Source organism: Somniosus microcephalus, chromosome 5 (genome assembly GCF_052327205.1).
Source record: "Somniosus microcephalus isolate GS21.2 chromosome 5, FLI_Smic_1.0, whole genome shotgun sequence".
Lineage (NCBI taxonomy): Eukaryota > Metazoa > Chordata > Chondrichthyes > Squaliformes > Somniosidae > Somniosus > Somniosus microcephalus.
In genome coordinates, this window is record NC_140991.1 from 208,490,668 (window position 1) to 208,517,061 (window position 26,394).

Consider the following 26,394-nt stretch of genomic DNA (forward strand, 5'->3'; position numbering starts at 1 on the left):
AACTGCAAGCAGTTTGGACTGTCTCATCTTGTTTTCAAACAGTTTATGTATTGTGTAAGTCATATGGTTAGAATGTGGAACTCGCTACCACAAGGAGTAGTTGAGGCGAATAGCTTGGATGCATTTAAGGGGAAGTTAGATAAACACGAGGGAGAAAGGAATAGAAGGATAATTTGATGGGGTTAGACGAGGAAGAGTGGGAGGAGGAGTGTGGAGCAAAAACACTGGCATGGACCTGCTGAGCCGAATGGCCAATTTCTGTGCTATAAATGCTATGTAATACATATTGTACTATTAGTTTCTGGTAGTGTATTTCTGCTACTGACTAAAATCTTACTTATCAATAAATATAATTATTTGAGTTTGTTAATCATGGTCTGATGCTTTTCAGAGGAGACAGGAGAATGTGATAGGCATCTCACATGGTCTCTGGTGCATTATAATGTAATTAATGCTGAGTCCATTCCACTCACAGCGCCTATAAAGGGTGCAAGTTTCAGTTTATAAGAGGCATTGTCTGCTTCTGGAAATTGCCCTTTTGTGGCTAGATGGAGAAAAAACTGTCAGAAGAAAGTCTGAATAATAACATCTGGGATTGATTTGGATGTACACAATATTTAACATCAAGGAAGAACTGAAGATTTTACAGGACATATATACTACTCAGTAATGCATGCTTGAATTAATGGAAGCAAACTGAGTGGAATATAGAGAGACCTGCTGTGCAGCACTAATGCTTCATACCACACTTGAAAGACCCACCCAGTAGAAGCAACAATGGAAGTTAAATACAAATATATCTACTGCCATTATTGTGGCATTGAAGTTGTAACCAAGGCAAAAGTTATAAACTTTGTATTTTAAGATGCATTTTCACAATTCGGAATATGAATCAACAAAAAAGCCTCTAGTACTGAACAATCTCTCTCGTATACACAAAATCCCATATCTGGTAAACAGATGCGAGCTCCTTTTCCACATAATCCAGAAAGAAGACTCTTTCAAGAGCAATGCTAAACTCCCGTGCTCTTCATAGAAACGACGTGAGAGGATGTCCCAGCACCAGATGTTGCTGATTGGTGAGCGCGCCACTTGTGTATTGGTGCTGCCGCTGTCACTCGGGGTTCATCCTATCGCTTCCGCTCACTGGGATAGGCTGGCTGGTGAAGGAGTTGCAGGAGGCTGAGGTCGGGGAGACGAGACTGAAGTATGGCGGCTATTGTGAGGAGGTCAGCGAACTTCTCACTCAAATATAGTAGCTATGTTCGCCACGGTGTTGGTAAGGCTTCTTATCTATTTTGCTCAAATTAAACACGGAGTTTAGCTGCTGCCTTGGATATAAGCAATGTTGATACTGAGGGTGCCTAAAGACTGAAGGTTTTGCAGGAGTAATGTTCCCTTAGTAGGCAAAGTGGAAGCCGACATATAACCTAAATAGAATAGAATACAGATATTTCCGCTATTTTGTCTTTTGACACTCATGCAGAAATACTTAACACTTCACTGTATTACTGCAGTGTAAGTTAGGAAAGCGATTTCCAGTGTTGAGATCTGTCACTTTTTATATCATGGATTGTATTGCATTTACACATTGTGGATTGTTGCACACCAGTTGATTGCATTGATTTTTTTTGTATTGCTAATCCATCCTGAAAAGCACTAGTATTTCACTTTGTACAGTAGAATATATAGGACTTTTGCTTCCAAAACATTTGACATTATTGACATCAGATGTTTGCTCTTGATGGCATTTGCATCACCTAGTTTGCCAAAAATAGAAACCAGTTATGAAACAAGCTTGGAGTTCTTATTAAATATGGTATTGTATTGGACTTGTTTGAATATTCTCAGTAACACATTTGAGATTGAATTTGAGGCTTCCAAACAAAGGATTGCAGAATTGACACTTGCAGTGCTGCAAAATTACTAGTAATAACCGTACATTCAGATTCCATCACCATTATAATGCTGATTCCTCGTGCCCCTATACTTTTTCAGTCACCTCTCCCACCATGGCTTAGTATCTGTTTATTTTTCCCTGTGTAAAGCATTTTGGGATGGTTTTTGTATGTTAAAGGCGTTATATAAATTCAAATTATTGTTCTTGAATCCTACTTTGACCTTGGTGATGCCCACATGTGGATTTCCAAAAGGCATTCGGTAAGGTGCCACATAAAAGGTTATTACACAAGATAAGGGCTCATGGGGTTGGGGGTAATATAGTAACGTGGATAGAGGATTGGTTAACAGACAGAAAACAGAGAATAGGGATAAATGGGTCTTTTTCAGATTGGCAGGTTGTAACTAGTGGGGTGCTGCAAGGATCAGTGCTGGGGCCTCTGCTATTTATTACAATCTATATTAATGACCTAGATTAAGGGACCAAGTGTAATGTATCCACGTTTGCTGATGATACAAAGCCAGGTGGGACAGTAAGCTGTGAGGAGAACAGAGTCTGCTAAGGGATATAGATAAACTCAGTGAGTGGGCAGTAAGGTGGCAGATGGAGTATAATGTAGGGAAATGTGAGGTTATTCACTTTAGTAGGAAGAATAGAAAAACACTTTTTTAAATGGTGAGAAACTTTTTTATATGTTGGTGTTCAGAGAGATTTGAGTGTCCTCGTGCAAGAAACACAGAAAGCTAGCATGCAGATACAGCAAGCAATAAGGAATGAAAATGGCATGTTGGCCTTTATTGCAAGGGGGTTGGAGTATAAGAGTAAGGGAGTCTTGCTACAATTGTACAGGACCTTGGTGAGACCACACCTGGAGTACTGTGCATAGTTTTGGTCTCCTTATTTAAGGAAGGATACACTTGCCTTGGAGGCGGTGCAACAAAGGTTCACAAGATTGATTCCTGGGATGAGAGGGCTGTTCTATGATGAGAGATTGTGTAGAATGGGCCTATACTCTCTGGAGTTTAGAAGAATGAGGGGTGATCTCATTGAAACATACAAGATTCTGAAGGGGATTGACAGGGTAGATGCTGAGAGATTGTTTCCTCAGGCTGGAGTGTCTAGAACTAGGGGGTATAGTCTCAGCAAAGATGCTGAGTCTTTGAGTATATTCAAGGTTGAGATAGATAGATTTTTGGACTTTAGGGGAATCAAGGGATATGGAGATCGGGGAGGAAAGTGGAGTTGAAGTCAAAGTTCAGCCATGATCTTATTGAATGGTGGAGCAGGCTTGAGGGGCCATATGGCCTACTCCTGTTCCTATTTCTGATGTGCTTAATTGGCCTTTTTCTAGCTGGGGTTGGTGTATAGTGATTTGGAGCCCCTGGTGCTAGGGGCATGGACAGCAACTTTGGTACTGCAAATGTTGCCCCAACTGAGGTCAGTTAACTGGTGATTGAACCAAGACTGTGTGACTTAGTACTATATGGGTACCTTTACACATTGGGGAATTTTCTTAAAATCTGTATAATTTAAGGCTACCATTTCAGGTTCATATGGCCATGTTTATGTGAATGTTGGTCATTCACTACAATAATTACTTGCATTTATGTCGCACTTTTATGTGGGAAATATTGTGGGAAAGGATATGAAGGGCTGAGTTTTAGACAAGGTGAAATTAATGTAGAATGGAGGAGGGGAGGCCGAAGGAAGACATTGGAGAAATTGAATCCAGAGACAACAAAAGCATGTACAAAGGTTTCTGCGATTGAAAAGCTGAGTAGGGCAAAGGCAGGCAGTGTTGTGGAAAGAAAGAAAGAAAGACTTGCATTTATATAGTGCCTTTCATGACCACCGGATGTCTCAGTGCTTTACAGCCAATGAAGGTGAATGTAAGTGATATTGGTGATGAAAAGCATATGGGGTTTGAATTTCAGCTTCTTGTCAGGTTGGATGCCAAGATTTTGTATGGTCTGCTTTAGCCTGAGTGAGTTTTGCTGGGGAGGGGAAATGAAGTTAGTGGCAAGGGAGTGTAGGTTTATCATTTAGGGCAAAAGCAATGGCTTTGGTCTTCGGAATATTTAATGGGGGAAGCTTTGACTCAACCATGACTTGAAATCGGATAGGTAGCATTGACAGCACAGAGGTAGTCAAAGGAAGAAGTGGAGAAGCAAAGCTGAGCTTCATCAGTACATGTATTGAAGCTGACCCTGTGTCAGTGCATAACATCACCAAAGGGCACCATGTAGATAAGGAAGAGGAGGGGGCCCAAGGACAGATCTTGGAGGGAGGAGGTCTCTGGAGCAGTGGGAAGTGAATCCTTCACTGGATATGCAACAACTGCATTCGGATAAGTCAGAGTGGAGCCAAGGAAGAGTATTTACATGAAGCTGGACAGTGGAGGAGAGGGGATGGCATGGTCAACAGCAACAAACTCTGTAGAAAGGTCAAAGAGGACAAGCCGGGATAATACATCATGGTCACAGGACATGTCATTTGTAACTGACTAGGGTAGTGTCGATTCTGCAATGGGGCGGAAGTCAGTCTGGAGGAAATTGAGATGGGCATGGAACTGGGTGAGGATGAGATGTTTGAGGACTTTAGTGAAGAAAGGGAGATTGAAGATGGGCAGTAGTTGCAGGAGATGGGTGGGTCAAGAGTAAACTTTTGAGGAAGAGGAGCATACTTTTTAGTTGGATACATTTATATACTGAGATTGACTTATTATGGTCCTCTGCACCAGTTAATGAGTAACTCTCAAAGTATGCAGAAATCTTAGCTTAAGACTTGAGTTCCTCACAATTCAAAATTAGTTGCAGCATTATATCCATCTGCATTACAACAGCTACTACATTTCAAAAAGTACTTAATTGGCTGTAAAGTACTTTAGGATGTCCTGAGGTCATGAAAAGCACTACATAAATGCAAGTCCTTTTTGTATCAACGTGTTAAGAATGGTATATCGGCTTGTACTAGACATCACAATTTTCTACATATGCAAAACGATCTTATTTAACAAAAAGTGAAAAAAGCCAATTATTTAATGCATTGTACTTCTGAAATTGATGAGCTTTTAACAGTTTGAAAAGTTCCAAATAAAGCAATTAAATTCAGTGACTTAAACCTGTTTAAGACGCATAAATGTGTCTTCGAATAACACATTGTACATTTAATGCTATAAAACTGCATATCATCCAACTTGCCATGAGCAACGCTACAGGATGTAATCGGATAAATGTGCCACATGTTAAAGATGCAAAAGAAAGTACCCAGTTTTATAATGATTTCTTAGTCAGTCCGAGGCCCCGCTAATCCAGTTATGTGTTAGTTTTTGGAGCTGACTCAGCCCCAGTGCCCGCCTGGCAATCACTTATCAGTGTCTTGCTGTGCGAGTGCACCAGGCCTGGCATCGAAATCCCTGGTGCGTGAGCTCTCTGTCATGCCGCTCGAGCGGATGAAGGAAATCAAAATAACGGCCAAAAGCCCACACCCAAACAACGCCATCACAGCAACGGGTCCCATTCACATTATTTTGCAGACCCCCTGGAAAGTGTCTCCATGAACCACAGTTTAAGAACCACTGGTTTAGGCTGCAGACTTCTCCCAAACTGTGCACAGTACAGTCAGTAATGTAAATAATGCTGGTTTAAAAAATTCTCCCTACCCTACCCCCAGGAGAGCATTTCATTAAGTGGCTGGGTAAAATAAAATGTGCAATTCATAAATTGATGCTGACCAAACTAATTGGGCAAGGTTAAAAGTATGAGAGCTGCACAATGCTTTGCTTACTGACTAGGAGTTTAGAAACAATATACAAATCTGAACGATGGAGAACTTTGATTCACATTATTCTAAAGTTCAACTTGAGCTGCCAGAGTAACAGCAATGATGCTGTGATATTGGTCAGCCAATCTATTTGATCTCAATCCATTCAATTCTGTGTTCAACCAAATTGAAATGACTGGCCAGTGTAACTAACTTTACAAAAAAAATCAACCTGTTAAAATGCCATTTTTCTTGACTTGCTTGTCTGCTACAGAGGGAGAACAAAATGATGGGCTCAATTTAACATTTTGTTCAATTTTATTTCACAATAAGAATGGTGATTTAAAAAAAAAAATATATAGGCAAATATCCAGGTCTATTGAGGAACAAAAATGTTTTCCTTTCTTCCCTCCATACACCTATGAGTTCAGTTTTTAAATTAAAATTCACATCCAAGTTAAAAATGGAGATTTAAATTTATATCGCTTTATTGATCAACAGTGAAAGAAAACTATAGCTTCAAAATCATTCAGTATCATTATGAAATTGTTTGAGTAGTCAACTCAATTCGGTGTGTCCTTTTGTGTTGTGTTGTCTTGTCTCAATTCTGAACCAGAAGGTTGTAGGTTCAAGTCACACTCCAGGACTTGAGCATACAATCTAGGCTGACATTCCAGTGCAATACTGATGGTATATTGCAATGTGCGAGGTGTTGTCTTTTGCATGAGACATTAAACTGAGGTCCATTTACTTGTTCAGTGCTTCAGATGGATGTTGAAGATCTTATGACACTTAGGAAAAAGTGTCCAGGCCCCCATTCCTCCCTCAATCAACACCATCAAAACAGATTAACTGGCCATCTATCTTTTATTTTATTTGTGGAATCTTGTTGACTGGAAAATGGCTGCCATATAAGTCAGTGCACTTCAAAAGTAATGTTTGCGAAGTGCTTTGGGATATCGGAGGACAAGCCATTAGGGAAATGTAAGTCTTTACGTCCACTGATGAGATTTGTCTGAAAGTACAATGATTGGTTCTGAATTGTAGAAATTTACAGCATAACCACAGAGTACATTTTCCCAGCTCAATTTAATGAATTGTCATTTAATTAGATGAAATACACTTTGATTCAGGAGGCAGTCACACCCCTTGGGTTAGGTAGTGGTACAGATCTGGTTAGTGGTCAGGGACAGGAGGGTGTGACTGTGGGCGCCGCGGGGACTGGAGTGCATTGTTAATCGGGACAACCAAATTTTAATTTGATTGGTGGAGGGTTATTTAAAAGGGTAATTGGGTTTTTGTCACCTTATTTGTGAAATTGTTTCTTTTGTTTGGTCCAATGAAAAGAGAGGAGGGTGTGACTGCAACTCAGGCAGGTAAGTGTACTCCAGCTGGAGGAGCCTCAACCTTTGCCCTTGTCCAACAAGCATGAGTTTCTTGCTGCCTGTGTGTATGAGGGCAAAGTCTGCAGGGTGGATGAGCAAACTGACCACGGCACCGTGATACAGGAGGCCATTCAAGTGGGAGGAGTGAAAAGGAATGTTGTAGTGGTTGGGGACAGTACAGTCATGTGAATAGATACTGTTCTCTGCAGCCAGAGATCGAGAGTTCCAAAGGCTGTGTTGCCTGCCCGGTGCCAGGGTTAAAGACATCTTGCAGCTGGAGAAGAATTTAGAGTGGGAGGGGGAGGATCCAGTTGTCATGGTCCACGTAGAAACCAACGACATGGGTAGAATTAGAATTTAGTTTCTGCTGAGAGAGTTTGAGGAGCTAGGGTCCAAATTAAAAAGCAGAACCTCAAAGGTAATAATCTCTCTTTACCTGAGCCACGTGCAAATTGGCTTAGGGACAGGCAGATCAGAGAGTTGAATGCGTGGCTGAAAGAGTGGTGTGGGAGGAAGGGGTTTCAATTCATGGGGTACAGGCACCAGTACTGGGGAAAGAAGGAGCTTTTCCGTTGGGATGGTCTCCACTTAAACTGGGCTGGGACCAGTGTCCTGGCAAATCGACTAACTAGGGCTGTAGATAGGACTTTAAACTAAAAAGTGTGTGGGTGTGGGGGGTGGGTGGAGGAGGGGTAAGGTGAGGGGAAATTTAGAAATTTAAAGAGAAAAGTCAAGGCAATGGAGCAGTGTAGTGATTTGGGTAAAGATAAGCAGAGTGTGACAGAAAGGGACAGAGTTTAACAGTAATAGTGTATCAGTGAATAAGGTGAAAGCAGGGAATAATGGTTAAAGGCTCTTTATCTGAATGTACGAAGCATTCGTAACAAGGTAGAAGAATTAGTGGCACAAATAGAGATCAATGACTGAAATAAACACCATTAGAGAGACGTTGTTGCAAGGTGACAAAGGTTGGGAATCAGATATTCCAGGGTACTTGACGTTTAGAAAAGACCAGCAGAATGGAAAAGTGCTGGGGTGGGGGTGGGGGTGGTGGTAGCCCTGATAATGGATGACATAAGGACAGTAGTGAGAAAGAATCTTGGCCTGGAAGATCAGGGAGTAGAATCAGTATGGGTGGAGATGAGAAATAAGGGGCAGGAAACACTGGTGGGAGTAGTTTATAGGCCCCCAAACAGTAGCTATACTGTTGGACAGAGTATTAATCAACAAATAAAATGAGCTTGTAACAAAGGTAATACAGTAATCATGGGGGACTTTAATCTACATGTAGACTTGGCAAATCAAATTGGCAAAGGTAGTCTGGAAGACGAGTTCATGGAATGCATTCGAAACAGTTTCCTAGAACAATACGTCATGGAAGAGTGATCATAATATGATAAAATTTCACATTGAGTTTGAGCGTGAAATACTTCAGTTGGAAACTAGTCTTATATCTATGTAATTGGTTTTATTTAAGTTTGAGGGGCAAGTTGGCTAAGGTAGATTGGGAAATTAGATTAAAAGATATGACGGTAGATAAGCAGTGACAAACATTTAAAGAAATATTCCAAAATTCTCAACAAATATACATTCCATTGAAGAATAAAAACTCCACTGGAAAAGTGATTCATCCGTGGCTAACTAAAGAAGTTAAGGATAGTATTGGACTAAAAAAAGAGGCTTATAATGTTGCGAAGAATAGTAGTAAGCCTGAGGATTGGGAGAGCTTTAGAAACCAGCAAAGGATGACCACAAAATTGATAAAAAGGGAGAAACTAGAATGAGAGTAAACTAGCAAGAAATATAAAAACTGATTGTAAGAGCTTGTACAAGTATATAAAAAGTAAGCATTAGTCCCTTTAGAGGCTGAGACAGGTGAAATTATAATGGGGTATAAGGAAATAGCAGAGACTTTAAACAAATATTTTGTATCTGTCTTCGCAGTAGAAGGTACAAAAAGCATACCAGAAATAGTAGAGAACCAAGGGGCTAATAAGAGTGAGGAGCTTAAAGTAATTAATATCAGTAGAGAAAAATAAACTAATGGGACTGAAAGCCGATAATTCCCCTGGGTTCTAAATCAAGGCCAACATCCTAGGGTTCTAAAAGAGGTGGCTGCAGCGATAGTGGCTGGATTGGTTGTGATCTTCCAAATTTCCCTAGGTTCTAGTAACCCTGTTATTCAAGAAAGGAGGGAGAGAGAAAACAGGGAACTACAGGCCAGTTAGCCTGATATCAGTCATCGGGAAAATGCTGGAATCCATTATTCAGGAAGTGGTAACAGGGCACTTAGAAAATCATAATATGTTTAGGCAGAGTCAACATGGTTTTATGAAAGGGAAATCGTGTTTAACAAATTTGAGTTTTTTTTTGAGGATGTAACTAGCGGGGTAGATAAAGGGGAACCAGTGGATGTAGTATATTTGGATTTCCAAAAGGCATTCGATAAGGTGCCACATAAAAGGTTGCTATGCAAGATAAGGGCTCATGGGGTTGGGTGTAATATATTAGCATGGATGGATAGAGGATTGGTTAACAGATAGAAAACAGAGCGTAGGGATAAACGGGTCATTTTCTGTTTTTAGCTAGTGTCGTGCCGTAAGGATCAGTGCTTGGGCTTCGGCTATTTACAATCTATATTAATGACTTGGATGAAGGGACTGAGTGCAATGTATCCAAGTTTGCTGACGATACAAAGCTAGGTGGGAAAGTAAGCTGTGAGGAGGACGTAAAGAGCCTGCAAAGGGATATAGACAGGATAAGAGGTTAAGTGAGTGGGTAGTAAGATGGCAGATGGAATATGATGTGGGGAAATGTGAGGTTATTTAATTTGGTAGGAAGAATAGAAAAACAGAATATATTTTAAACGGTGAGAAACTATTAAATGTTGGTGTTCAGAGAGACTTGGGTCTCGTCGCACAGGAAACACAGAAAGTTAGTATGCAGGCAAAGCAAGCAATTAGGAAGGCAATGGCATGTTGGTCTTTATTGCAAGGGGGTTGGAGTACAAGGGTAAGGAAGTCTTGCTACAATTGTACAGGGCTTTGGTGAGACCACACCTGAAGGAAGCACTGTGCAATGTTTGGTCTTACCTGAGGAAGGACATGCATGCCTTAAAAATGGTGCAACAAAGGTTCACTAGATTAATTGCTGGGATGAGAGGGTTGTCCTATGAGGAGAGATTGAGTAGATTGGGTCTATACTTTCTGGAGTTTAGTCTCGGGATAAGGGGTCAGCCATTTAAGACCGAGATGAGGAATTTCTTTGGAATTCTCTACCCCAAAGGGCTGTGGATGCTCAGTTGTTGGGAATATTCAAGGCTGAAATATAGATTTTTGGATTCTAGGGGAATCGAGGGATACGGGGATCAGGCGGGAAAGTGGAGTTGAGGTCGAAGATCAGCCATGATCTTATTGAATGGCAGAGCAGGCTCGAGGGGGCCATGTGGCCTACTCCTGCTCCTAGTTCTTATGTAACTTGTATATATCTCAAACTATAGACCTTGCTGTTCTGATTTAAATATTTATTTATCAATGAGTCAATAGCACTTAAAAACTATTGTTTCCCAACCCTGAGATCAGCATAATTCAAGCAGGAAGTAAGAAATATAGTGTAACTAAAAACTAGGTTGCCCGGGTTTCTTGGGTCAGATTGCTAGGGCTCGAGGGCCACATTATTAGAAACGGGTTGTAGTTTGGACAATAAGAACATAAGAAATAGGAACAGGAGTAGGCCATTCGGCCCCTTGAGCCTGCTCCGCCATTCAATTTTACAATCCTGGATTGGAGATTAGGAGCTTTTTTTCTGCACTGTGGAGTTAACATGGAATAGATTCCCATGAAAAGCAGTGAGTTATGTTGATTAACTCCTTTTTAAAGAACTGGGAAAATATAGGATTGAGTTATAAGGACTTGCCTAAGCATAGATGATTGAATACTGTGGAAGTCACTTGTAGAAATGAACAGGACAGTGTGAGTTGTCGAGTTGGACTAATTGAAATTGGCTAACTTAGCACAAACAAGAAATCGACCTGCACTTTCCGATCTGTGTAGCCATCCACAGAACCTTTTTTGATGTCATTATGCACTAACTTTTTTTGTAAACTTTGAATGTAAAATAGTGAAATATGAAATGCATCACTCTGTCATTGTTAAAAATGACTGGGCTAATAGTGTCTTCCAGATCAATGGCCTCTAAAGCTCCAGTGGGATTCGTTGGGCTGGGCAACATGGGTAATCCAATGGCGAAGAACCTCATAAAGCATGGCTATCCCATTATTGCTGCAGATGTCTTCCCAGAGTCGTGCAAAGAAATACAGGATTTAGGAGCACAGGTAATTACATAGTATTTAATAATTTTAATGTATCATGTTTATTGTGACAATCAGAAGCTGAATCACCTTTTGTTTTGTGACTTGGCTCCCATTTCACACTGAATCAATTGTTACATTTTTGTAGATGAAGGAAGACAACACACTAGACCTGGATGGATTTCATACAAGGATACTTAAAGAACTGGCTAGCCAAATTAGCGATGCCCTTACCTTTAGAAAATCACTGCAAATGGAGTTAGTGCTTGAAGTTTGGGAAGTAACTAATATAACACCAATCTTAAAGAATCATACCGAGAGCCTGACATTTATTGTGGGATAAGTATTAGAAGGCACCCTGAGGCGGGTGGGAGACAGGTTGTGGGGTCCATATCATCTGACTGGAAGCTGCAATATTTGTGTCATTTGATATACTCCTACAGACTGTGGAGCATTGTTTAGAACTTGTTTTGCATTTAGTTTAACTGGATTCCAAGAGATTAGTTTACATTTAACTAACTCTTCCCACTCAAGAAATCAAAACCTACAATTTAAAGGAACAGTACTGTTTAAAAGAAAAATATTACCCTTTTGTTTTCAAAAGAAATTCTCCCCTTATCCTCCAAAAGTCATTGACTTCCTGGAGTACAGTTCCACGAGTGCCAGAAGGCCTCCAGGAAGTTGACCAAATGACGGTTCTTTCTGTGAACCTGGGTACTGATAGCGGGAAGGCAATTTAATTAGGGGGTGCATCACAGCTGAGCCCCAATCAGTCCTCATCCAATATCGGCAAATGTACACTTGGCAGCAGTGGTTATTGGCTGGCAAGTCACCAATGTTATCGTCTGACTGCCACCACAGCACGTTGCCCTTCCTTATACAATTATACATCACAGAAGGAGGCCTTTCGTCCTATTGTGTTTGTGCCAGCTCTTTGAAAGAGCTATCCAATTAGTCCCTCTTTCCTGCTCTTTCCCCATAGCCCTGCAATTTTCTCCCGTTCAAGCATTTATCCAATTCGCTTTTGAATGTTACTGTTGAATCTGCTTCCACCACCCTTTCAGGCAGTGCATTCCAGATCGTAACAACTCGCTGCGCAAAAGCATTTCTCTTCATCTCCCCTCTGATTCTTTTGCTAATTACCTGTGTCCTCTGGTTACCAACCCTCCTGCCAGTGGAAACAGTTTCTTCTTATTTACTCTGTCAAGACCCATCATTATTTTGAACACAGAAACATAGAAGATAGGAGCAGGGGTACGCCATTCAATGAGATCATGGCTGATCATCCAAATTCAGTACCCTGTCCCTGCTTTCTCCCCATATCCCTTGATCCCCTTAGCCTTTAAGAAATATATCTAACTCCTTCTTGAATATATTTAATGAATTGGCCTCAACTGTCTTCTGTGGTAGAGAATTCCACAGGTTCACCACTCTCTGGGTGAAGAAGTTCCTCCTCATCTCAGTCCTAAATGGCTTATCCCTTACCCTTAGACTGTGACCCCTGGTTCTGGACTCCCCGACCATCGGGAACATCCTTCCTGCATCTAGTCTGTCTAGTCCTGTTAGAATTTTATAAGTTTCAATGAGATCCCCCCTCATTCTTCTAAACTCTAGCGAATATAAGCCTAATCGACCCAATCTCCCTTCATACGTCATTCCTGCCATCCCAGGTATCAGTCTGGTGAATCTTTGCTGCACTCCCTCCATGGCAAAAACATCCTTCCTCAGATAAGGCGACCAAAACTGCACATAATACTCAAGGTGTGGTCTCACCAAGGCCTTGTACAACTGCAGCAAGACATCCTTGCTCCTGTACTCTAATCCTTTCGCTATGAAGGCCAGCATACCATTTGCCTTCTTAACCGCCTGCTGCACCTGCATGCTTACCTTCAGCGACTGGTGCACAAGGACACCCAGGTCTCGTTGCACTTCCCCTATTCCCAATCTATTGCCATTCAGATAATAATCTGTCTTCCTGTTTTTGCCACCAAAGTGGATAACCTCGCATTTATCCACATTATACTGCATCTGTCATGCTTCTGCCCAATTGCCCAACCTGCCCAAATTGTACTGGAGTTTCTCGGCATCCTCCTCACAGCACACACGCCCACCCAGCTTTGTGTCGTCTGCAAACTTGGAGATATTACATCTAGTTCCCTCGTCTAGATCATTTATATATATTGTGAATAGCTGGGGTCTTAGCACCAATCCCTGCGGTACCCCACGAGTCACTGCCTTCCACTCGGAAAAAGACCCGTTTATTGCAACTCTTTGATTCCTCTCTGCCAACCAGTTTTCTATCCAAGTCAGTACCTTACCCCCAATCCCATGTGCTTTAACTTTGCACGCCAGTCTCTTATGCGGGACCTTATCGAAAGCCTTCTGAAAGTCCAGATACAGCACATCCACTGGTTCTCTCATTTATTCTACCAGTTACATCCTCAAAAAATGTCAGTAGATTATTCAAGCATGATTTACCTTTTGTAAATCCATGTTGACTTTGTCCGATCCTGTCACTGTTTTCCAAGTGCTCTGCTATTACATCTTTTGTAATGGACTCTAGCATTTTCCACACTACCAATGTCAGGCTTACCAGTCTATAATTCCCTGTTTTCTCTCTACCACCTTTTTTAAATAGTGGGGTTACATTAGCTACCCTCCAATCCATGGGAACTGTTCCAAAATTCTATAGACACTGGAAGATGACCAGCAATGCATCTACTATTTCTAGGGCCACTTCCTTAAGTACCCTAGGATGTAGATTATCAGGCCCTGGGGATTTATCGGCCTTCAATCCCGTCAATTTCCCTAACACCATTTCCCTACAAATACTGATTTCATTCAGTTCCTCCCTCATTAAACCCTATGTTCCCTGACATCTCTGGGAGTTTATTTGTGTCCTCTTTGTGAAGACAGAACCAAAGTATGTATTTAATTGGTCTGCCATGTCTTTGTTCCTAATTATAAATTCCCCTGATTCTGACTGCAAGGGACCTACGCTTGACTTCACCAATCTTTTTCTTTGCACATATCTATAGAAGCTTTTACAGTCAGTTTTTATGTTCCCTGAAAGCTTACTCTCAGACTCTATTTTCCCCCTCTTAATTAATCCCTTTGTCCTCCTTTGCTGAATCCTATACTGCTCCCAATCCTCAGGTTTGCTGCTTTTTCTGGCCAATTTATATGTCCTCTCCTTGGATCTTATGCTATCCCTAATTTCCCTTGTTAGCCACGGTTGAGTCACCTTTTTTGTTTTATTTTTATGCCAAAGAGGGATGAACAAATTCTGTAGTTCATGCAATCTTTAAATGTTTGCCATTGCCTATTTACCGTCAACCCTTTACGTAACATTCCCCAATCCATCCTAGCCAACTCGTGCCTCATACCATCGTAGTTTCCTTTATTTAAATTCAGTAACCAAGTCTCTGAATCAACTACTTCACTCTCCATCTTAATGAAGAATTCTATCATATTATGATCGCTCTGACCCAAGGGGCCTCGCACAACAAGATTGCTAATTAATCCTTTCTCATTACGTAATACCCAGTCTAAGATGGCCTGATCTCTAGTTGGTTCCTCGACATATTGGTCCAGGAAACCATCCCGTATACACTCTAGGAATTCCTCTTCCACAGTATTGTTACTAATTTGGTTAGACCAATCTATATGTAGATTAAAGTCACCCATGATAACTGCTGTGCCATTATTGCACGCATCTCTAATTTCCCGTTTAATGCCATCCCCAACCTCGGCATTACTGTTTGGGGGTCTGTATACAACTCCCACTAACGTTTTCTGCCCCTTGGTATTTCTCAGCTCTACCCATACAGATTCCACATCATCAGAGCTAATATCCTTCCTTACTATTGTGTTAATCTCCTCTTTAACCAGCAATGCTACCCCACCGCCTTTTCCTTTTTGCCTGTCCTTCCTGAATATTGAATACCCCTGGATGTTGAATTCCCAGCCTTGGTCACCCTGGAGCCATGTCCCCGTAATCCCAATTATATTATATCCGTTTACATCTATTTGCGCAGCTAATTCATCCACCTTATTACGAATGCTCCTCGCATTAAGACACAACGCCTTTAGGCTTGTTTTTTTAACACTCTTAGACTTTTTAGAATGATTGTTTACTGCGGCCATGTTTGATTTACACCCTTGATTTCTCTGACTTCCACTTACTTTTCTCCTTCCTGTCTTTTGCTTCTATCCTTGCTTCCCTTTCCTCTGTCTCCCTGCATAGGTTCCCAACCCCTTGCCATTTTAGTTTAAACCCTCCCCAACAGCACTAGCAAACACTCCCCCTAGGATATCGGTCCCGGTCCTGCCCAGGTGCAAAGCATCCAGTTTGTACTGATCCCACCTCCCCCAGAACCGGTTCCAATGTCCCAGGAATTTGAATACCTCCCCCTTGGACCATTCTTCTAGCCACGTATTCATCTGAAATATCCTTCTATTTCTACTCTGACTAGCACGTGGCACTGGTAGCAATACTGAGATTACAACCTTTTGAGGTCCTATTTTTTAATTTACCTCCTAACTCCCTATATTCAGCTTTTAGGACCTCATCCCATTTTTTACTTATATCGTTGGTACCTATATGCACCACGACAACTGGCTGTTCACCCTCCCCCTCCAGAATGCCCTGCAGCCGCTCCGAGACATCCTTGACCCTTGCACCAGGGAGGCAACGTACCACCCTGGAGTCTCGCTTGCAGCCGCAGAAACGCCTATCTACTCCCCTTACAATAGAATCCCCTATCGCTATAGCTCTCCCGTTCTTTTTCCTCCCGTCCCGTGCAGCAGAACCACCCATGGTGCCAGGAAGTTGGTTGCTGCTGTCTTCCCCCGATAAGCCATCCTCCCCAACAATATCCAAAGCGGTATATCTCTTTGAGAGGGGGATGGCCACAGGGGACCCGTGCACTACCTGCCTACGCCTACTACTCTGCTTGGCGGTCACCCATTCACTTCCTGCCTGTGCAGCCTTTACCTGCGGTGTAACCAACTGATTAAACGTGATATCCACGACGTCCTCAGCATCGCGAATGCTCCAGTATGTATCCATTCGCAGCTCCAGCGCTGCAATGCGGTCTGCCAGTAGCTGCAGCTGGATACACTTCCCACACACATGGTCGTCAGGGACACAGGAAGTGTCCCTGATTTCCCACATAGTGCAGGAGGAGCATGCCACGGGGCCGAGCTTTGCTGCCATGACTTACCCTTTAATTAATTTAAATTAAATCAATACCACCAATTATACTATTAAATGATATACTCAAGGGCCCTTGTTTCCTAGCACTCCCTGCTACACGACAGAGACCGTAGAAACTATAACCACAAAATTAAGACCTAAACTTTTTAAACTATGAACCTTAACTGTCAAACTATAGAGTATAATAAATACTCACCTGGCCGTACTCACCCAGTCGGCTGCTTCCTCCTGCCTGCATCACGTTTTGAATCATGACGTGGCTTTGGGACGCCACCGCTGGTCTGTGAGATTGGTAAGCCTCTGTTTTTAAAAAAAAAAAAAAAAGCCCGCAAAAGTGAGTTTAAATACTCACTGAAACTCTGCTCTCACCGCTCCGGACAATGGCCTGTAGTTTTCAAGGACAGAGGGGTTGATGGTGGTTTTTTGACAAGGAGGGATGATGACAGCAGTTTTGAAAAGGAGGAGAAAGAGTACCTGAGGAGAGGGAACTATTTGCAATGTCAGCTAGCAGGTGACTAGGAAAGGAAGTTGTGTGGTGCAGCAATTTAGTGGGAATGGGGTCATGAGAGCAGGAGGTGGGTTTTGTGGTGAGATGAGCTCAGGGGGCATGGGGGAAGATGCGAGAGGAGCTAGAGAGCGATGTGGGCTGTGGGCTCTGGGCTAGGGAAGGAGGGAGCTTGGGGAAGTAGCAAAGGCAGCTGAACAGATGGTCTCAATCGTGATGACAAAGAAGTCTCTGAGCTCCTTGCATTTGTTGTTGGTGAGGGGAGAGCGGTTTATGAAGATGGTTAGTAGTGTAGATAAGAAGCCAGGAGTTATTTTTGCTCTTCAGGATGATCCTGAGGTCCTTGCATGTCTCTGGCTGAGGAGAATGAGGCCTGATAGTGCTTGCTGTGGTCTAGGCAGATCTGGTGATAGATAACTAAGCCAGTTATATGCCAGATATGCTGAGGTCTGCCCCTTGGTCTTGAGGGAATGTAGGGCCATACCAGGGGCAAGGAGACAGTTAAGGCTTTGCTGGGCACAATGGTGAAGGAATGGCTGAGCAAGTTGATGATTGCTGAAGGTCATGGAGCATCAAAGGCTAGGCAGTTGAGAGTTTGGAAGTGCAGGGGGACAGTTTAAAAAATAAATAAATAAAAAAATAAAAAAATAAAAATAGGATTTTCTTAAGAGTTGGGAGGGAGCAATCCTCAGCAAAGTGTTATTGCAGTTACTCGTCTGGTATCCACTAAATAAAAAGAATGAGAGTAAATTAGCAAGAGACATAAAAACAGATTGTAAATGTTTCTATAGGTATGTAAATAGGTAGAGATTAGTGAAAGTAAATGTGGGCCCATTAGAGGCAGAGACAGGAGAAAATATAATGAGCAATAAGGAAATGGCAGCGATGTCAAACAAATACTTTGTATCTGTCTTCACGGTAGAAGACACAAAAAACATTCTGGAAATAATGGGGAACCAAGGGTCTAGAGAGAATGAGGAAATTGAAGAAATCCGTATAAGTAAAGACATAGTACTGAAGGAATTAATGGGACTAAGTGGTGACAAATCTCCTGGACCTGACGACCTGCATCTTGGGGTTTTAAAAGAGGTAGCTGCAGAGATAGTGGATGCATTGGTATTAATCTTCCTGAATTCCCTAGATTCTAGAACAGTCCCCAAGGATTGGAAGGTAGCAAATATAATACCACTATTTAAGAAAGGAGGAAGAGAATAAACAGGAAACTATAGGCCAGTTAGCCTAACATCAGTAGTAGGCAAAATGCTAGAATCTATTAGGGACGTGGTAACAGGACATTTAGAAAATCATAATCTGATTAGGCAGAGTCAACATGGTTTTATGAAAGGGAAATAGTGTTTGACAAATCTCTTAGAATTTTTTGAAGATGTAACTAGTAGGATAGATAAGGGGGAACCGGTGGATGTAGTGTATTTGGATTTTTAAAAAGCATTCGATAAGGTGCTATGCAAGAGGTTATTACACAAAATTAGGACTCGTGGGATTGGGGGTAATATATTAGCATGCTTTGAGGATTGGTTACTGAACAGAAAACAGAGTAGGAATAAACAGGACTTTTTTGAGTTGGCATGCTGTAACTAGTGGGGTAGTGCAAGGATCTGTGCTTGGGCCTCCGCTATTCACAATCTACATAATAACTTAGGATGAAGGGACTGAGTGTAACGTTTCCAAGTTTGCTGATGATACTAAGTTAGGTGGGAAAGTAATCTGTGAAGAGGCTGCAGAGAGATATAGACAGGTTGGACAAGAACATGTGGGCAAGTGTGAAGTTATCCACTTTGGCAGGAAAAACAAAAAAGCAGAATATTTTTTGAATGGTGAGAGACTGGGAAATGTCTACGTTCAGAGGGACCTGGGTGTCCTTAGAATCATAGAATGGTTACAGCACAGAAAGAGGCCATTCGGCCTGTTGAGCCCGTGCCAGCTCTCTGGAAGAGCACTTCAGCTAGTCCTGCCCTTTCCCTGTAGCCCTGCAAATTTTTTTCCTTCAGGTACTTATCCAACTCCTTTTTGAAAGCCACGATTGAATCTGCCTCCACCACCCTTTCAGGCAGTGCATTCCAGATCATAACCACTCACTGCATAAAAAGTTTTTCCTCATGTCGCCTTTGGTTCTTCTGCCGATCACCTTAAATCTGTGTCCTCTCGTTCTCGACCCTTCCGCCAAAGGGAACAGTTTCTCTACTCTATCCAGACCCCTCATGATTTTGAACAACTCTATCAAATGTCCTCTCAACCGTCTCTGCTCTAAGGAGAATGACCCCAGCTTCTCCAGTCTATCCACATAACTGAAGTCTTGTGATTCATGTCCCTTGACATTTCATGAATCACAGAAAGTTAACATGAGGATGCAAAGAGGCTGCAGAGAGATATAGACAGGTTGACTGAGTGGTCAAGAACATGGCAAATGGAATACAATGTGGGGAAGTGTGAAGTTATCCACTTTGGTAGGAAAGACAACAAAGAATATTTTTTGAATGGTGAGACACTGGGAAATGTTTGCATTCAGAGGGACCTGAACATGAATCACAGAAAGTTAACATGCAGCTACAGCAAGCTTTTGCTACAAATGGATTAGAAGTCTTACTACAGTTATACAGGGCATTGGTGAGGCTGCACCTGGAGTACTGTGTACAGTTCTGGTCTCCTTACCTAAGGAAAGACATACTTGCCTTGGAGGGAGTGTAACGAAGGTTCACTAGACTGGTTCCTGGGATGAGGGGATTGTCCTATGAGGAGAGATTGAGTAGACTAGGCCTATTCCCTAGAGTTTAGAAGAATGAGAGGTGATCGAATTGAAACATATAAAATTCTTAAGGGGGTTGACGGGTTTAATGCTGGGAAAATGTTTCTCCTGGCTGGGGAATCTAGGACACTGGGTCAGTCTCAGAATAAAGATGGAGAATGAAGTAGTTGACTCAGAGACTAGGGTCCTAAATTTAAATAAAGGAAACTACGATGGTCTGAAGTATGAGTTGGGTAGGATTGATTGGGGAATGTCACTCAAAGGGTTGACGGTGGATAGGCAATGGCAAACATTCAAAGACCGCATGGATGAACTACAGAAAATGTTCATCCCAGTTTGGCACAAAAAAGGTGACTCAACCGTGGCTAACAAGGGAAATTAGTGATATCATAAGATCCAAGGAGAGGACATATAAATTGGCCAGAAAAAGCAATAATCCTGAGGATTGGGAGCAATTTAGGATTCAACAAAGGAGGACAAAGGGATTGATTAAGAAGGGGAAAATAGAATATGAGAGTAAGCTTTCAGGGAACATAAAAACTGACTCAAAGCTTTTATAGATATGTGAAGAGAAAAAGATTGGTGAAGTCAAGCGTAGGTCCCTTGCAGTCAGAATCAGGGGAATTTATACTGCGGAACAAAGAAATGGCAGACCAACTAAATACATATTTTGGTTCTGTCTTCACAAAGGAGGACACAAATAACCTCCCAGAGATGCTGGGGAACATAGGGTCTGATGAAAGGGAGGAACTGAAAGAAATCAGTATTTATAGGGAAATGGTGTTAGGGAAATTGACGGGATTGAAGGCCGATAAATCCCCAGGGCCTGATAATCTACATCCTAGGGTACTTAAGGAAGTGGCCCTAGAAATAGTAGATGCATTGCTGATCATCTTCCAACATTCGATGGAATCTGGAACAGTACCCATGGATTGGAGCGTAGCTAATGTTACCCCACTATTCAAAAAAGGTGGTAGAGAGAAAACAGGGAATTACAGACCGGTAAGCCTGACATCGGTAGTGGGGAAAATGCTAGAGTCCATTATAAAAGATGTAATAGCAGAGCACTTGGAAAACAGTGACGGGATCGGACAAAGTCAACATGGATTCACAAAAGGTAAATCGTGCTTGACTAATCTACTGGAATTTTTTGAGGATGTAACTGGTAAAATAGATAAAGGAGAACCAGTGAATGTGGTGTATCTGGACTTTCAGAAGGCCTTCGATAAGGTCCCGCATAAGAGATTAGCGTGTAAAGTTAAGGCACATGGGATTGGGGGCAAGTTATTGACTTGGATAGAGAACTGGTTGGCAGACAGAAAGCAAAGAGTTGGAATAAACGGGTCCTTTTCCGAGTGGCAGGCAGTGACTCGTGGGATACCGCAGGGATCGGTCCTTGGACCCCAGCTATCACAATATATATTAATGATCTAGACAAGGGAACTAGATGTAATATCTCCAAATTAGCAGATGACACAAAGCTGGGTGGGCGTGTGCTGTGAGGAGGATATCGAGAAACTCCAGGATGATTTGGACATGTTTGGTGATTGGGCAGAAACATGGCAGATGCAGTATAACGTGGATAAATGTGAGGTTGTCCACTTTGGTAGCAAAAACAGGAAGGCAGATTATTATCTAAATGGCAATAGATTGGGAGAAGGGGAAGTGCAACGAGACCTGGGTGTCCTTGTGCACCAGTCGCTGAAGGTACGCATGCAGGTGCAGCAGGCGGTTAAGAAGGCAAATGGTATGTTGGCCTTCGTAGCGAGAGGGTTTGAGTACAGGAACAAGGATGTCTTGCTACAGTTGTACTGGGCCTTGGTGAGACTACATCTTGAGTATTGTGTGCAGTCTTGGTCGCCTTATCTGAGGAAGGATGTTCTTGCCATGGAAGGAGTTCAGCGAAGATTCACCAGGCTGATGCCTGGGATGGCAGGAATGACGTATGAGGAGCGATTGGGTCGATTGGGCTTGTACTCGCTAAAGTTAAGAAGAAAGAGGTGATCTCATTGAAACTTATAAAATTCTGACAGGACTGGACAGACTAGATGCAGGAAGGATGTTCTCGATGGTCAGGGAGTCCAGAACCAGGGGACGCAATCTAAGGATAAAGGGTAGGCCATTTACGACAGAAATGAGGAGGAATTTCTTCACCCAGAGAGTGGTGAACCTGTGGAACTCTCTACCACAGAAGGCGGTGGAGGCCAGTTCATTAAATATAATCAAGAAGGAGTTGGATATATTTCTTGAGGCTAAAGGGATCAAGGGATATGGGGAGAAAGCAGGGACCGGGTACTGAATTGGGATGAGCAGCCATGATCGCATTGAACGCCGGAGCAGGCTCGAGGGGCCGAATGGCCTACTCCTGCTCCGATCTTCTATGTTTCTATAAGGGGTCGGCCATTTATGACTGAGATGAGAAATTTCTTTACTCAAAGGGTTGTGAATCTTTGGAATTCTCTACCCCAGAGAACTGTGGATGCTCAGTTGTTGAGTATGTTCAAGACAGAGGTTGATAAAGTTGGGAATTAAGGGATATGGGTATAGTGCGGGAAGGTGGAGTTGAGGTAGAAGATCAGCCATGATCTTGTTGAATGGCGGAGCAGGCTCAAGGGGCCAATTCGCCTACTCCAGCTCCTATTTCTTATGTTCTTAAATGTACAATTGCAAAAATGTTATGGTACATTTTACCAAAATGTACCATAACATACATTTATTTAGATGGAGAGAAGTCCGTGGTTGAAGTACTCATTTTTGGTTAGTGGCGTTGCATTGCATTTTCCAAAAAAAGTCACATTCTTTAGAGTAACAACCCTAATTGTGACTAAAATAATTAATGGTCTGATAAGAATTGTTGGTTTATACAGAGTAACCTGTATTATTTACTACAATGAAGGCAAGTACAACACCAATACCAAAAGAAACTGTGCAATGAGGTGATCTCACCTGAGATTTTGACCTGTGAAAATTCTGGCAGATATCAGGATGTTGGATAATAGCACATATAATAGAAATTCTACTGTGCCTTTTTGGTAGTAATAAACTTAATAAAACGCTTTATCATGTTCTTGTCCTTTAACTGTTTTCTGTATTGATTCTGGTACTGATGCTACGAAAATCTAATGTAATGATGGGAATTAGTGTGGTCGTTGGCCTTGAATTCATAGCTGCAATATTCTTACAATGGACCTGTACCAGCGTCCTCTCTGTTGTGGATCCAATAATAAACTACTACCGGCATTGATTTATCACTAATCTTTTGATTTAAGAACTATTCAATAGCTAAGTGGTTTGACAGGAACAGTAAATAGATTGCTGGTGTTTCTCTGGCTGTAGAATTCAATTTTTAAGTTGACGTCAATACTTAAGCTGTGTAGGCATTACTGTTCTCTTTGGTGAATTACAACATGTTCAAGTTCCAGTCATTGGAGATGAAGCAATGGGAAGACCTCTTTGGACAGTACAATCTACTCTTAATTTGGAATTGCTTAATTCAAATGATCAGTTTATTCAGATTGAAATCATGCAAAACCTGATAGAGATCTTTAAAATAATGTAAGGGTTTGATAGGATGGACGTAGAGAAACTATTTCGACTTGTGGCCGGGTTGGGGTGGGGGCAGATGCGGGTGCAGGGAGGTGGTAGTTCAGGCAAATAGCATAGATGCATTTAAGGGGGAGCTCGATAAACACACGAGGGAGAAAGGAATAGAAGGTTATGCTGTTAGGGCTAGATGAAGAGTGGTGGGAGGAGGCTCGTGTGGAGCATAAATGCCAGCATAGACCATTTGGGCCAAATAACCCTCACCCCACTTGAATGCTGTGCTTCATTGAGTGGGGATGGGGATGAGTTTGAGAGCATAGCTAGCGACAAGTACAAGAATTTGGAACTGACCGTGTTTCTGCATTGTAGATCAGCCTCTTCAAAAAAAAAAAAAAAAAAAAAAGTTCAGGCCCACCAATGGGTTAACAAGTAATGTTCTCAGAAAGAGTGTCCACAATTAGTTGAATGCTTAAAAAGTCCTGAAATTTTATGTCATTACAAGTTCAATGACCTATCCGATGATGAAGAAACTGGTCTTTTTTTACATGTTGCACTGAAGCAAAATACAGGAAACTTTGGTTTAACCGGAGGTTGTATGTCCGGAAAACTCGCTCTACCGGCAGAATTCACCCCCCGAAAACAGCGCCTGAGTAACCGGCAATGTTGCCGGTTCCGAGTCTGCAACGGTTGCCGAGTTCGTCAGTGGGGGTAGTTCTACAAACTGCCACTACTCGGCCTCTTGGCGCCAGCGGAACTCGGAACACCTCAGAAATCCTGCATCAGGAGTCTCACCCTCCCACGCTGCCGGTAGCCTCTTCTGATCTGCCATTTTTTGCGGTTCCAGTACAGTACTGTGTGTCTCCAACGCTGTTGCAACTCATTGGACTGCATTATGGAAATCCCAAAAGTTGATCCAACCAAAAGGAAGAAAGTGGTGTTAACTTTAAAGCAGAAAATTGATATATGCAAACGACTAGAAATGGGAGCGAAGCGTATGCACATTATGAAAGAATTCAAAATCGGTTCGTCAACAATGTACGACATCAAAGCGCAGAAGGATAAGCTGCTCAAGTTTTATGCAAGCTCGGAGACATCTAAGAGTGTAGAGAAACGGCGCATGCTTCGTAAGCCTAAGCTTGAAGAGCTGGATACCGTGCTTTGAGTGGTTTGCTCTGAAGCGTTCAGAGGGTGTTCCGATTTCCGGACCCATGCTAATATCAAAAGCGAAGGATTTTTATGCAAAGATGGAGCTCACTGACAAGTGTGCTTTCTCTGATGGATGGCTATCGTGCTTCAAGGCACGGCATGGGATACGACGACTCGATGTTTGCGGGGAGAAGAAATCAGCTGATCACGACGCCACAGAAGAATACTGCGATTATTTCAATCGGATTGTGCAGCAACATGATTTGTCGCCAGCACAGCTATACAATGCCGATGAAACGGGCTTATTTTGGAGGTGTTTGCCAGAATCAACACTTGCTGGGGCTAGTGAGGCTAATGCTTCAGGTTACAAGAAAAATAAAGATCGTGTAACCGTGCTAACATGTGCGAACGCTGCTGGATCACACCGGGTTAAACTTCTCGTCATTGGGAAGTATAAAAATCCCCGTGCATTTAAAAATGTGAGGCACTTACCTGTTGAGTACAAAGCTCAAGCAAATGCTTGGATGGATAAGGAAATCTTTTCAAATTGGTTCCATCATACTTTTGCTCCATCTGTGAGGGAACATTTCCGTAGAATAAGGAAACCTGAAGATAGCAAATGCATTTTATTGCTGGATAATTGTAGAGCCCATCCGCATGAATCCGAGTTGGTTTCTGGAAATATTTTCACCATTTATTTGCCACCAAATGTAACTTCTCTCATACAACCCATGGACCAGGGCGTTATCCAAAATCTCAAGTGTCATTACAAGAAAGACTTCCTACGTAGACTGATAAGCCAAGATGACAATACAGGTATTCAGGCATTTCAGAAGGAATACAATCTTAAAGATGCCATCTTTAATGTTGCATGTTCCTGGAAATTGGTGAAAGGTCACACTTTTGAGACAAGCCTGGTGCAAATTGTGGCCTTCTGTAATGTTTGCTGAAGGTGGTTCTTCAGAGGAGGAATTTCGTGGGTTCAATGTTCGTCCGCGGAAGACTGCAGTAATGGAAATGGCTGACATGGTGAAAGATGTAGGCCCAGCAAACCCTCTACGTCACCTCCGTGAAAGTGATATTGAGCAGTGGGTTGATGCCGATAGAGAAGTTGCTGTTGTGCATTTGCTAAGTGATGATGAAATAATGGCGAATGTTTTGAATCCAAGGAAAGAAAAGGAAAGTGTGATGGAAAATGAAGACGATGAGATTTCTGAAGTGAACAAGATTTCTTGGGCTAAAGCTGCAGCAGATCTTGCTTCATTCATCAAATTTGCTGAAAGCCGTTCTTGCTATTCTGCCCAAGAAGTTATGCAGCTCCATATTCTGCAGTCTACCTTTTTGCAAAAAAGGCAAGAGTCCACTAAGCCTAAGCAAGCAGACATCCGGGACATGTTTAAGAAAGCTTCCAAAAGAGTTGGAGCACTGGAAGTGCCTGAAGAATCTGTTGAAGTGCATGATCCTGATGAACCAGTTGGCTTGGAATAAGTGTACAGTCAACCACTGTACAGTACTTTATACTGTACTGTACAGTCGTTTAAGTTTTGGTGCACTGCACAGTCGTTTATAAGTTTTGTTTTACTGTTAAGTTATTAGAGTTATTAAAGAGTTATGGATTACCATCAACTGGCAGTACTGTACTTAATCAAGCATCTTCCACCATCCATTTAACACAACATTCTGTAGGTGAGTACCCAATTACTGTATATTGCACATTTTTTGATTTTTAAATTTTTCTTAGTTAAAAACAGCCTGGGTAGATAATCCGCTCACCACTCCGGAACTTTTGATAGATCGGCATCATGTCGGTGCCGGATATCAGAACTTTTCCTGTAATAGCATTTTAACAATAAAATGCTCGG

The 26,394-nt window shown here is 42.1% G+C and overlaps 1 protein-coding gene across 1 annotated transcript in view; it reads left to right on the forward strand.

The window, feature by feature from the left end:
• The first annotated feature begins 1,142 nt into the window (after window positions 1-1,142).
• The window catches only part of hibadhb (3-hydroxyisobutyrate dehydrogenase b), a 175,810-nt gene continuing 150,558 nt past the window's right edge, over window positions 1,143-26,394 (forward strand). The window contains exons 1-2 of the mRNA XM_085988628.1: window positions 1,143-1,279; window positions 11,220-11,380. Of these exons, the coding sequence (XP_085844754.1) occupies window positions 1,210-1,279; window positions 11,220-11,380 (231 nt within the window). The 5' untranslated portion in view covers window positions 1,143-1,209. The remainder of the gene's footprint in view (window positions 1,280-11,219; window positions 11,381-26,394) is intronic.